The sequence below is a fragment of the Equus quagga genome, chromosome 10 (genome assembly GCF_021613505.1).
Source record: "Equus quagga isolate Etosha38 chromosome 10, UCLA_HA_Equagga_1.0, whole genome shotgun sequence".
NCBI lineage: Eukaryota > Metazoa > Chordata > Mammalia > Perissodactyla > Equidae > Equus > Equus quagga.
Genome location: NC_060276.1, coordinates 85013517 through 85026146, shown reverse-complemented (window position 1 = coordinate 85026146; position 12630 = coordinate 85013517). Strand labels below are relative to the sequence as shown.

At 45.5% G+C, this 12630-nt stretch overlaps 1 protein-coding gene and 1 long non-coding RNA gene across 4 annotated transcripts in view; one reads left to right on the top strand and one right to left on the bottom strand.

The window, feature by feature from the left end:
• Positions 1–5810, top strand: part of LOC124246033 (uncharacterized) — a 25127-nt gene extending 19317 nt beyond the window's left edge. The window contains exon 3 of the long non-coding RNA XR_006890383.1: positions 5723–5810. This is a non-coding gene — a long non-coding RNA (uncharacterized LOC124246033). The remainder of the gene's footprint in view (positions 1–5722) is intronic.
• The window catches only part of SLC9A7 (solute carrier family 9 member A7), a 153687-nt gene that overhangs the window by 26090 nt on the left and 114967 nt on the right, over positions 1–12630 (bottom strand). For 2 of the 3 annotated variants that reach the window (XM_046673911.1, XM_046673912.1), the window contains one exon: positions 8105–8168. In XM_046673911.1, coding sequence (XP_046529867.1) covers positions 8105–8168 — 64 coding nt within the window. Of the gene's footprint in view, positions 1–6939; positions 7056–8104; positions 8169–12630 lie in introns of those variants that run through there. The other variant, XM_046673913.1, reaches the window with a different exon arrangement.

The following is a 12630-nucleotide window of genomic DNA, read 5'->3' as shown; positions in this document are numbered from 1 at the left end:
CCCTGGGCCCAAGAGAAAGTGTGGCTGGAAGGGGCGACCAATCAGAATTGGACTCAGCCTTACCCTTGCAAACTCTGCACCTTCTGCCTTTAAAAAACCAGCCACCCCAAGACCCAAGTGGGGGGTCACCTATCAACTTGTGGGTCAGGGTGTACTTCCTCAGTTTGCAACCCTTTTAATAAAGCCTCTTTTGTTTTTAAAATTTCATTTTTGCCTCGTAAAGCTCTTCATTTCAGTTAACAAACGTTATATAGAGAGACAACTCTACAAGTGAGAGACAATCAACGATAAGCAAATAAATGTTGAGCCACAATTACAAGTAGTTCTAAATTGCAGTGCGTGTCAATTCCCCCTGTAATAGACACACCAAGGATTAGTCAGAGATCTCTCAGAAGGTAAGCACACAGACAAGGAGAGGGAGAGAAATTAGCAAGCACGATTTAAATTCCTAACATTTCCAATGGCAAAGACTATTTTTAAAAACGGAGTCCCCATGGTATTGGAGGAATGTTTAGTGACAGATATGGAAATGGCTTAGTTAAATGGGCTCTTCTGTGGATGAGAAAATAAAAACGAGAGATCCCAGAGAGCAACTTTATTTCACATTTTTATAAATCATGTGGAAGAAGAGGGCACAGAAATGTCTCCATTTGCAGCTAACAATCATTCCTTCAGGTAATTAATTGCTAGCCTGATGACAACTCTAGGGAGATTTCAAAATGCCACATGACGGAGTGGAAAAGTGGTAGATGACTGTTCTGAGAGGCAAATATCTTTACGGAAAAATTAAATGATTCTTTATAAACTGATCGGCTCTAAGCTCTCAATGCTAAGTGGCTGTGGAATCCTATTACAGAAAAAACCAACAAGATGATAAACATCACCAGCAAGGATACTATGAACCATCAAGCACAAGACAAGTCCCCCCATGTAAATTTCATCCGCTCCTCCCCTAAAACAACAATAAAAATCACAGCACCCTACTCTGTCATCCTAACCTCTGCAAACCCACGATGCATCATCATCAGCCGGAACACCTAAGCTCTGGCCATCTCATCTCAAGGAAGCTACTAAAGGGACAACTAAAATGAGTGAAGCAAGGGAAAGACTTCTTTTAGAAGGCAAACTAACAAAACATCTTCTCAGGCTGCAAAGACATATACCTGTAGTCCACAAGTAAGATAAAGTGACCTCAGAAATGTAAGAAACAACCCTGAAAGGTTATAAGGGGTAAATTCAGAACCCAAAAAAGTGCAACTTTGTAACAGGGGGGTTAAAAACCTTCTTGTTCCAAGTAACGGTGCCAGGAACATGATTAGGTACAGGAAGAATTTAGATAAATCCACATACAGTGGCTTTGGGGAAATTAGGGTGGGTGTGTGGAACAGGACTAGTTTTTTCAGCTGACCCGGAGGACAACCAAGCACTACTCCATAACATGATCTGGGCTGCTATCCCAGACAAGCCCGTGGAGCCCTTCCTGTGGGCTCCGAGCAGAACAGGGCAGAGTGGGGCTCAGTGCGGGCGCAGGCTGATCCAATAACAGGCAGGTTCCTGCCCGGGCTGCGCGGACAGACCCGTGGACTTCCATTCAAGTGCTGCCCACAGAAAAAGTGGGAGGACTTGCTCTCTCACCATGCCCCTCCTCAAAACCTGCATTCCCAGCAGGAGGGCTCACACCCTCTCTTGTCTTTAGCTCAGGCTGCTTCGAGAACCTGGAACACCCTTTCATACCCTCACCTTCTCCCACCCACAACACCCACCCGGCCAATCCCTATTCATTAGCTAACACCTCGAACAAGTCACACAATTATCATTGCTTCTTTGTGGTGAGAACAATTAAGATCTAGTGTCTAAGCAACTTTATAGTTTATAAGACAGTATTGTTGACTATATTTACTATGCTGTGCATTAGATCTCCAGGACTTACTCATCTACTAGTTGAAAATTGGTACCTTTAAACAACATCTCCCCAATTCTCTCACCACACCCCCCACCCCTGGTAACCACCATTCTACTCTCTGTTCTTATGAGTTACATGAGGGATTTCAAAACCTTTTACTAACCTTACTAACAGAGAAACCCCTTCAAGAAAATAAATACTACCAACTCTGCTTATCACCATTTTTTGAGCATATAACAATGAGTGTCTATTTCTTCTGGATTTATTAAATACCTACTGTGTGCCAGGCACCAGGCTGGGTGCTGGAAATACAAAGAATGAGATTCAGCACCTGCCCTCTGAGAAGCACATTTCCAGAGGAGGAGACAGACAGACTGACACATATATGGTGACACGTGTGATGAAGAAAAGGAAATCAGATTAAAGAACTGAGGAGTAGCAAAATGTCCTATTTTTGAAATAATTGTTCTAGAAGTAATGAATAAGGATTTCTGGGTAGAGACGTATTTCATTCCATTCTTACTGTTAAAAGACATATTTTTTTTTTCAGTTAAGGTCATTACAATCATGAGAACAGCTTATTTTTTGTTCAGATGGAACCTGGCCTCCCAAAGCTTTCTATGTCTTACTCCCTGGAGCCTGGGAGTATGTGACGTTACACAGCAAAGGGGCTTTGTCGATGGACCGAAGGGTTTCCAGGTGGGCCCGACGTCATCACACGGGCCCTTAAACGTGGATGAGGAGGGCAAAAGAGCCAGAGATGTGGTGGAAGAAGAGGCAGGAGAGATTCAAAGTATGACAGGGACTGCTGTCATTGGCTTTGAAGATGGAGGGGGCTACGAGACAGGAAATTCGGGTGCTCCCAGGAGCTGAGCTTGGCCCCCGGCCAAGGGCCAGCAAGGAAACAGGACCTCAGTCCCACGACCACATGGAACTGAATTCTACCAACAACCTGAATGAGCCTGGAAGTGACTTCTCCCCCAGAGCCCAACCCTGCCAACACACTGATTTCAGACTTGAGAGACCTGAAACAGAGAAACCAGCGGAGCCCACCAGACTTCTGACCTACAGGACTGTAAGACTGTGTTGTTTTAAGCTGCTAAGTTTGTGGACCTGTCACCGACTAATTGCCCCAAGGAAAACAAGTGTGGGTTTGGAAGCATTTAACTGTTTTTCCAAATTGTTTTTTTTCGTTATGTTAAGGAGATGCAGTCACCAACCTCCCTGAACCAGACCAAGCCTCGTCAGGGAGCTCCGCCTGTGACCTTTGCCATAGCCTGCAGTGTATGTGGAAGCTTGTTTTCCATCTGAGCCTGCGCAAGCCAATACCCTCTCCTCCCTTTTGAATATTCATCCCCATCCGAAAAACGTCCCTGCTTCCTGTTGTTTGGGGACGCCATGACTCTGGAAATGATTCTGCGTGGTCTCCTATTTGCCGCAAATGTACTTTCCTTTGTGAGACAACTGCTTCTGGTGGAAAGTCTGATGTAACTCACCAGGAGGGAACCCACTTCGGTTTTGGTAACAGTGATTTGTTACAGCAGCCATAGAAAACTAATGCAGAGCAAAAAAGTAAATAGATGATGCAGCCCAATTTGGGCCTTTTTCATGTCCCTGGGATAATGGGACCAAGATTTCTCAGAAGAGGGTAATAACAGGGTTTAAAAACAAGGAATCAAGAGCTCCACATTGCCTACTCCAGGGCTTCTCAAATTGTAAAGGCCACACAACCCTCCTGGGAATGCTGTGAAAATGAAGGTTCTGATTCAGTGGGTCTAGATGGGGGCTGAGAGTCCGCATCTCTAACAAGCTCTCCAGTGATGCCCGGGCTGCTGGTCCACAAGGACACTCAGAGCAGCAGGGACAGGTGCACGGTCCCTAACGGAAAAGCAAACAAGGCCCTCCACGATCTCACCTCAGCCACCCTCCATGCTTCCCTCCATCTCACTGTCACCAAGCCCTGAAGGACGGAGATTCATCTGCCTCGTTTGCAGATGTGTTCCCAGAGTCTGAAAGAATATCTGAAATATAACAGGTGCTCTAAATATTTGTCGAATGAATAAGTTAATGTTAATTTTGAACTTCTAAGGAAAAAAAGAATCGCAGAAGGGGAAATCAGGGGCCAAGGGAGGCAGTGAGAAGAACAAAAAAAAGTGTGGCGGGGAGGGGGGTAAGAGAGCAGTAATTCGAGGAAAGGCACTTCAGCAACTGTTTGAAGTTAAAAATTGAAGTGACTGGGTATCAGGTTTCAGCCTGGAGGAAAACTGGGGGCAGCCCCAGAAACAAATCCAACTTGCCCAGAAAGGTATATGTCAGCGCAACTATAAACAGCTGATTTTCTGCACTTTGCACGTGCGTGCACATGCAAGCACAGTGGTTTCCTTTCCTCCACATTCCACTAATATCCTGCTTGTGACCTTGTCCTGCTGAGATGATAAAGCCAGGATAAATTCAGATTTGTGCTACTCCAAAGCAGCCTCATCAATGAGTGCTCTTCCGTAAACTTGGGGCAGGAAGTGAATGATGTGTCTGCATGTCGGGCCAACATAAATCTCAGCTGTGTCTGGCATGAAACGTCTCCCCTTGAATGGGGTGGGAGGCCACCCCCAGGCCTGGGCGGCTTGCCTCCAGCTGGGCTTGTTTTTGTTTTGGTTGCAAAGTCACCAAGACCTCGGGAGAAACAAAGCAACTGAGGTTTTTGTTTTGTTCTAATGAGTCAAATTTGCCAGGGACATGAAGCTGAAGTCTGCCCACAATATTCTTATGCTTCCCTCACATACAGCCAAAAGTCCTAGCCAACAGCTCCTCTCCTTCGCTCACATGAGCTAATATTCTGTAGCTCTGTAGCCATGACTCTGTTTATAACCTTGGACTTCTAAAACCAGTGAAGAAAATCATGCTTGTTCTCAGAAATGCTTTTCCATCAAATACCACTTTTTTGTTTGTTTTTAGGAAGATAATTTAGAAAATGAGGTAAAGAGAACTGCCCTTTCTTTTCTAATGGGGAACAAACATCTGGACTTTCCCCACCTCTGATTTCAGTTTCATGACAACATTGAGCGTGTGACCTGGATCCATTTCAGGGGAAACTGCAAGAACACAGGGTTTCACCCAAAAATGAGAAGCCCATTTATTTCTCTGTTTTACTGTTTCTCCTGACCACTGAGTGCTCCCAGTCCTGCTGTTAGTGGCTCACTGGACCGAGAAGGTCAGGCCAGGAGGATTTAGAAAAATAAGGCCCTTTCTGCACGAGGGCATGAGTCATTTTTAAGAAGGTGTCCTGGGGAACCAAGCCTTAAGTTTGTTTTTTTTTTCCAGTCTGACAGCAATCTTGAAAGACTTTCAAAATGCCAACAGAACTGACTTTGAGGGCCCTCTGCATGACTGCGAGGCCTGGAAGGAAGGAGGTTAAAAGGAAGCTGTGACACAGCCCCGGGCCAGGACCAGCCAACTGAGTGCCATTGGGAGTGCAAGGGAAGTCACTGCAATCTGCTAGTCACAATTGGCTCAAAGGGCCCCCCCAGGGAGCTGTCAGGAACACTGGGTTGACCCCTCCAGGCCCATACAGCTAGGTTTCTGAGGCTCACTCCGCCTGGGGCAGGGGGCTCTCTTTTAGCTGTCACTGCCTAGGTTAAACGCACTGCCAGAACCCTTAGCACTTAGGACCCACTGCTTCCTCAAACATTTCCATGGAAAAGTGACAGCAGGTTCGTTACTTAGTTACAAGCCCAGTGTCTCCAATGTGCAGGTCTTCTAACATGTATGGTAAGTTCAGCTACATGAAACCAACCAAACCATTTCACATATTTCCTTTCACAGATGCTTGAGTCCAGAGGCAGGAGCAATGGAAAACAGCAGAAGGGCTGGGAGTGTTTTGGCTGGTCTGGAACTGTCAAGATAAAATCTCTCTAAACCCCGGCTATCCAACTGGTAGTAGCTTGTTTTTCTTACAAAATTAGTCTTGCCTAGCAGCAGGTCAGTGGAGGATACTCTGGAATAGGGCAGTCAGACCCTACTAGTCATTATTTTCCTTTCAGTGAAATCAAGACATCCATCATGCTTTTCACCCAGGTTTTCTCAGGGTGAGTTTCAAGATCTCCCGAACTATTATACTCTAAGTTAGCTTCCAGGTGTACAACTCCTGAACCCCTGTTTTCTAAGGTCCTTAATCAAAGCTAGAGTCAAATAGCAACTTTTCAAAAAGAACTCATTGAAACCACAAGTTCCCAACTGGCCCAATGGCCAATGCTAATGTAGTCTAAAGGTCTTCTGGAGCACCACTGAAGTGGGCAGCAAATCCCCAATGAAGCTCATTGAAAGCTCTGCCCAAAATCTCCAGGACTTTCAGAGGTCATGACTTTGTGTCCTTTAAGGGGCATCAACACCAAGAAGGCCTTATCAGGCTGCGGCCACCTTCAAAGAGAGAGAAATGAGAATAAGCCGTCGCAGCACCACATTTTGTGAGACTTGATAAATCTGATTCGGTAGATGGAATTATTTAGAAGATCCTATGGAATCTGAAATATGTAGACTGGATTTAGGATTAAGTGCAATGCTGAGTGCAATTCAAAGCTGACTGGAAGGAAAACTAATACCTGACAGTCTCATGGACACACACGCAGGTGGTCGGTAAAGCTTCCTATCTCACTGTTGCATCTCTCGCTCCCCCACCTACCCATCAAATGCCTATCGAGCCCCCGTGTGCCAGGCACTGTGCTCAGCACTGGGTACTCAATGCTCAACAAAATAGTTCTTGACTCCCAAGGCCAGATAATCACATTCTGGAAACAAATTTCTGCTTCTTTCATAACTATCCTGCCCAGGAAATGTCAGCCTGGGGAAGGAGAAAAGCCTAGAGACAAAATCATCCCATCAACCCCAGAACAGCTTTAAAACATGTCTGCCATCTTGTCAAAACATGTTGACACTCTTCTCACCCAGAGCTTATGGTCTCTATCCCCTCCTGTTGAATCTGGGCTGGCCCAAGCAACTCACTGCAACCAATAGAAAGCCAGAGAAGTGATGCTGTGAGACTTCCAAGGTTAGGTCAGAAAGGCGACGTAGCTTCCACCTTGCTTGCTGGGACACTGGCTTTTGGAACCGTGAGCCATCACGTAAGAAGTCCAGCACCCCGAGGCCATGTGGAGAAGCCCTGTGTAGGCATTCCAGCCGTAAGTTCTAGTCTTTGAGCCCTCCCAGCCCAGGTGCCAGACCCATGAGCGAACGAGCCTTTGGATGATTTCAGCCCCCAACCTCCAGTTACCCCCAGCCTTCTTCATGGAGCACAGGCAAGCCATCCCTACTATGCCCTTTCCAAATTCCTGACCTAGAGAACCCATGAGTACAAGAAATCGTTGCTTACTTTCCCATGTTTGGGGAGTTTGTTATCCAGCATAGTAACTGGAGCAGGTGGCAAAACCAAACGCCAGCACATTCCTCTCCCCAACACAGTGTCCATCAGGATTCTCTGCAGCAGCAGGAACTTTTCCCTGCTGTCACACTAGATGCTGCCATAGGGATCTTCCACTTGCTGCCTCTAACAGCGTCCCTCCCCGGCACTCTGCTCCAGGCGGTCACTGTCCACACCACCCTGCCTGAGCCTTAACTGTCAGCCTTGCTGTGATCTTCAGCCCCTCACTGGCTGAGGGCTGCTGCTCTGCCGTTGCTGGGCTAGAGGGGAACTCAGAGAGCTGTAGAGGGTCCCAGGCCCTGGGGGAACAGGAAGGCCTGCAATCACCCCATGTCCCTCCCCTCTTCCTCAGATTCCCTGGGTTAGAGAGTTGGCTCACATCCCTCTCTTTCTGCTGCCTGGACACCACAGAGAGACTCAGAACCAGTTACAATGAGCCAATCACCAATGTACCCAATATATCCACTCCTGGAAGGTAGGGAGCCAGGGACCTAGCTTAAATACTCTTTCTGGCTGGCCCACCCCCTTAACATGTCGTTTAAGAACAGAGACTCTGAGGTCAAATCCTGGCTCCACCACTTTCTAATTCTCGGACCTTAGATGACTAACTTAAACTCTCACTCCAGCTTCCAGTCTGTAAAATGGGGATAACAGTACCTACCTCATAAGGTTGTTGTCAAGATCACAATGAGGGAATCCATGTAAAGTGCCTGGCATGTAGTAATTGCTCGATAAATTTCAGCTATTTTTGACAATGTCTTCCCTAGGAAGAAGCATCTCTTGTGACTTACCCCTTGTAAGACTTGAAAGCTGTCGTTGTTGGGTGGTGGATCTTGATCTGGGTCAACACCAACTCTATAAGTCACCAGGAGAAAGACAAGGAGAAAAATGGAGAGTATTAGCTTGGACCATGGCAGCCATGCTGACTGAAAGGAGCCAAGAGGCTGACCGTCTTCCCGAGGTGGAAGGAGTGGTTAGCTAAAAGAAGAGGAAGGCTGTCATGCAAAAGTAGTGAGAAAGAGGTCGCCTACTACATCAGACCCCAGGGGGCAGGAAGGGCAATAAATCCTGCGTGCTGACACCCTAAGCAAGGCCTCTTGGAAATGGTACCGCCTGGCAACTGTCCATCTGCCTTCCTGCACCAGACAGTCCGAGCTCTCAAAAGGCGGACCGGGTCCCACTGCACCAGGCCTTTTCCTCTCTGTGGCTCCCTCACTTCCGCCCCGACCTGCTTTTACTTCCTGAACTTTTTGTTATGAAATTTTTCATATATCCCGGGAAATGATGAGAGAATTTATAGTGAACACCTATATACCCACCACCTAGATTCTACCATTAACATTTTGCTGTATTTTCTTTATTACATATCTATCCATCTCTCTATCATCCATCTTAATTTTTGGATGAATTCAAATCAAGCTGCAGACATCAGTATACTTTCCCTAAACACTCCAGCGTGCATATCATTAACTTTTGATCCTGGTGTCCCACATCCTCCCGCAGCAGAGATGACCTGAGAACTCACACATTTAAGATCAACAACAGAAGGCAGAAAGAAAAAGCAAAGTAGCAAAATCCACTTATACAAAATTCCATAAAAGTACTAGGGTAGTTGTCCTGGCTTAGTAACATAACAACTGTTGCTCTATGCATCTGTTCATTCTTTATCCATGTACCTTCCTCATTCCAAGGCAGAGAGCTGGGACATCAATGACGTGGATAACATGGGGCAATGGGGGAAAAACAAAGATGATAGGAAAATTCTCTATCTTCCCTCACGCCCTCCAGTGTTGTAAAGAATGGATGGTATCATAAAGGGGAAACTGAGGGGCCAGCCCGGTGGCATAGTGGTTAAGTGTGTGCAGTCCACTTCGGTGACCCATGGTTCACGGGTTTAGATCCTGGGCACAGACCTACACACCGCTCATCAAGCCATGCTGTGGCAGTGTCCCACATACAAGATAGAGGAAGACTGGCACAGATGTTAGCTCAGTGACAATCTTCCTCAAGCAAAAAGAGGAAGATTGGCAACAGATGTTAGCTCAGGGCTGATCTTCCTCACCAAAAAAAAAAGAAGAAGAAGAAGGTAAACTAAGAACACAGCTTTCAGCAGCTCTGAATTGAGCTTGAAAAGAGGTGCTGAATGGTCTTGACCACGGGTGTGATTTTCAGTGTGGCACCAGGGTGCTGACTCCAAGGAATAGACAGTGGACACAGAAAGTCCCCTGTGTGTATGGCTTCCTTTCCTCTTCTCCTTCCCTCTTTCCCCCCGTGATGCCCAGGATATTTCTTGAGAAAAGAGACTAATGGACAAGGGAAATAGAAGACAACAGAGATGTACCCCCTCTCTTAAAGCCAACTTCTACTCTGTCTTATTCCAGGCTTGCTGAGCACTAACCAGAGGAACGCGCCCTAGAAAGGGGGGATACAGAAGGAAAGGGAACAGTTTCCCCATATTTTGTAGAAGCCAAAGTTTAAAACCACAAGATGAATTCATGTATTCAGCAAATATTTATTGAGTGCCTACTATGCCAAGCACTGTGCTGAGCACTTAGTTAAAACCTATAGTGTACCTGGCGCCCAGTTTCCTCCCCACGGGCCTGAGGTCTGATGGGATCTTTGTAGGGAATTCGATGGACTTTGCTATGTGCCTAGAGGCTGCTTCCAGGCAGGGGTTTCTGAGAGCTGGAGGCCTGTCCTCACAACTGGACATTACTGGGGACCTCCAAGCAACAAATCTCAAAGGGATTTGTTGACATGAAATCCATCCAATTCAGGGGTCTCAGGGCTGCCCACAAAGTCACACCAGAGCCTCAGTGCACACAACGTGTCTAACGTACCAAAGTGTGGAGGACAGGTCACATGGGGAATTCTAGCTGTTGATCTTGAACCCTCAGCTGTTTTGAGAGTCTCTTAGTGTATATTACATAGAGAAAAGTCCTCTGTATGTGGTTTTGTCAGCGTTTGTAAGATCGACAGCTAGGAATACAATATTAGGCCTGGTTCTGTAGACTCTATAGCAGCACAAACCACCTCATGCCAGACCCATTTACTTAGATGGGCTCCCCAGTGCAGACACAGAGGGGCAGAGCACCTGTTACCCCAGCGTTTCCCAGACAGCCTACCAGAATGCCAGGTGACATGCAGCCCTCAGCCCCAACCACACAAAAGCTATTGTGGAAGCGGCAGCAGCAAGATTATATGATCTGAAGGGCATGAAGTGCAGCGTGACAAGAACGTGGCAGTTCAGATCCGCCACTAATCATCCCTCCTTTCTGGACTGTGAATTCTGAAATGGGTATATTAGCCTTTGCAAGTGGCTTCCATGTCAGTAAAGATAAAACAAATTAACTTCATCAGTCTAATGAAACAGGAAGCCTATGGGTAGGAGAAAAGGCTTAAGTGTGCCCTGTAGTACAACGAAGAAAATAAATTCAAATATAATAAAAGCCATCAAATGAAATTTAGCCCCCTCTATTCTTTTAACTAATCTCTACCAGGAGAAAAAAAATTATCAAACAAGAATTAAAATAAATTCTGATTAACAAGAACTGCTTAGAAACACTAGGTTTGGACTATTTTCATTCAAGCCCTGGCAATGTCAGTGGAACTCATCTATTTACCCCAGGCCCACATGGCCGGGCCAGAATTCAAACCAATAAAGCACAAAACATTGCAACAACTTGATAAACTCATGAAATTTGGGCCACTCTAACCTCATTCCAAACTCGTGCTGTTTGACATTTTGTTTGGGGGAACTTGCGAGTCATTCTAGATCCACACTGTCCCACAGAACTTTCTGCAATGATGGCAGCGTCCTAGATCTGCGCTGTCCAACGTGGTAGCCACAAGCCACATGTGGCCACTGAGCACTTGAAATGTGGCTAGGACGACTGAGGAACCGCATTTTAAATTTTATTTCATTTTAATGAATTAAAATTTAAATTTAAATAGCCACACCTGACTAGTGGCTATTGAATTGGACAGCGAAGATTCTAGAAAGTACTAATTCCAGCCATGTCTCTCTAGCATCACTTTTTTCTCCACTAAAAAAGTAACAACTGTCTGCTACCTCTTGCCTTCTCAATGATAACACCCAACACTCCTGCTGGGGTCCTGAGAGATGCAACCCCAAGTTCCGTAAATATTAGGTAAAATTTTGCTTGAACTGACTACTTAGACAATGGAGAGATTCCTCACTTCATCAGTATATAAAATAAGTTATAAAACCCTCTCAAAGCTCCTTACAGATAAATGTCATCTTATAAACGTGAAAGGAATGACAGAATTAGAAAATCACCATTTTCCACTCCCAGTGTAACAACTGCTTCAAGCAAGGGCCATCAGTGGATTATTTTACTAGTGGGTAAAAGGTTGTTGGGAATCTGACTATTCATATGATGTCATAGGATCACTCTACAAATTAGTTTTTAGTTACAAAGGGAAAATGATACCTTTACAGTGGAGAGACCTGGGGTCTACAGTGACCAAATTTAACATCACTAATAAAGGGACTGTTAGTTGTCATACTGTGGTGGCTGCTTGTTGCTGAAAGCTATGTCACCAGTATTTCAAATACTAGCAGGGTCACCCGTGGTGGACAGGTTTCAGTGGAGCGTCCAGACTAAGACAGACTAGGACGAAGGACCTGACCACCCACTTCTGAAAAAACTGGCCATGAAAACTCTATGAACAGCAGCAAAACACTGCCTGATAGAGCACGGGAAGGTGAGAAGATGACGCAAAAGGCCGGGCAGGGTTCCACTCTGCTGGACACAAGGTCACTAGGAGTTAGAATCGACTTGACAGCACTAACAACAAAAAAGGGACAGCCTGACAATATGCACCACCTGATAAAAAATGTATACTGTCACTTTTACAGTATTTTTGGCAAAAATGATTCTCTCTCTCTAGTCATGAGGAAAACAACTCAGAAAAACCCAGACTGTGGGACAGTCTGCAAGCTAACTATCCTGAATACCTAAAGAAAAAAAACCTCAATGTAATAAAAGACAAAAAGTACAGGAGGAGGATTGTTCTAGATTAAAAGAGACTAAAGAGACATGAAAACCAAAGTAAACTCTGATTAGATCCTGGATCCAGTGTGTGTATGTGTGTATATCTGTATGTGTGTGTGTGTGTGTAAAAGTCATGTCCCTTTTCTCAGGTGTGATAAAGGTACTGTGATCGTGTAGGAGACTAGACTCCTGGGAGATACATGCTGAAGTATTTATGGACAGAAAGTCACGATGTCTGCAATGTACTCTGAAGTACTCTGAAATGGTTGAGAGAGAGAGAGAGTAAAAAGGAGTAAAAA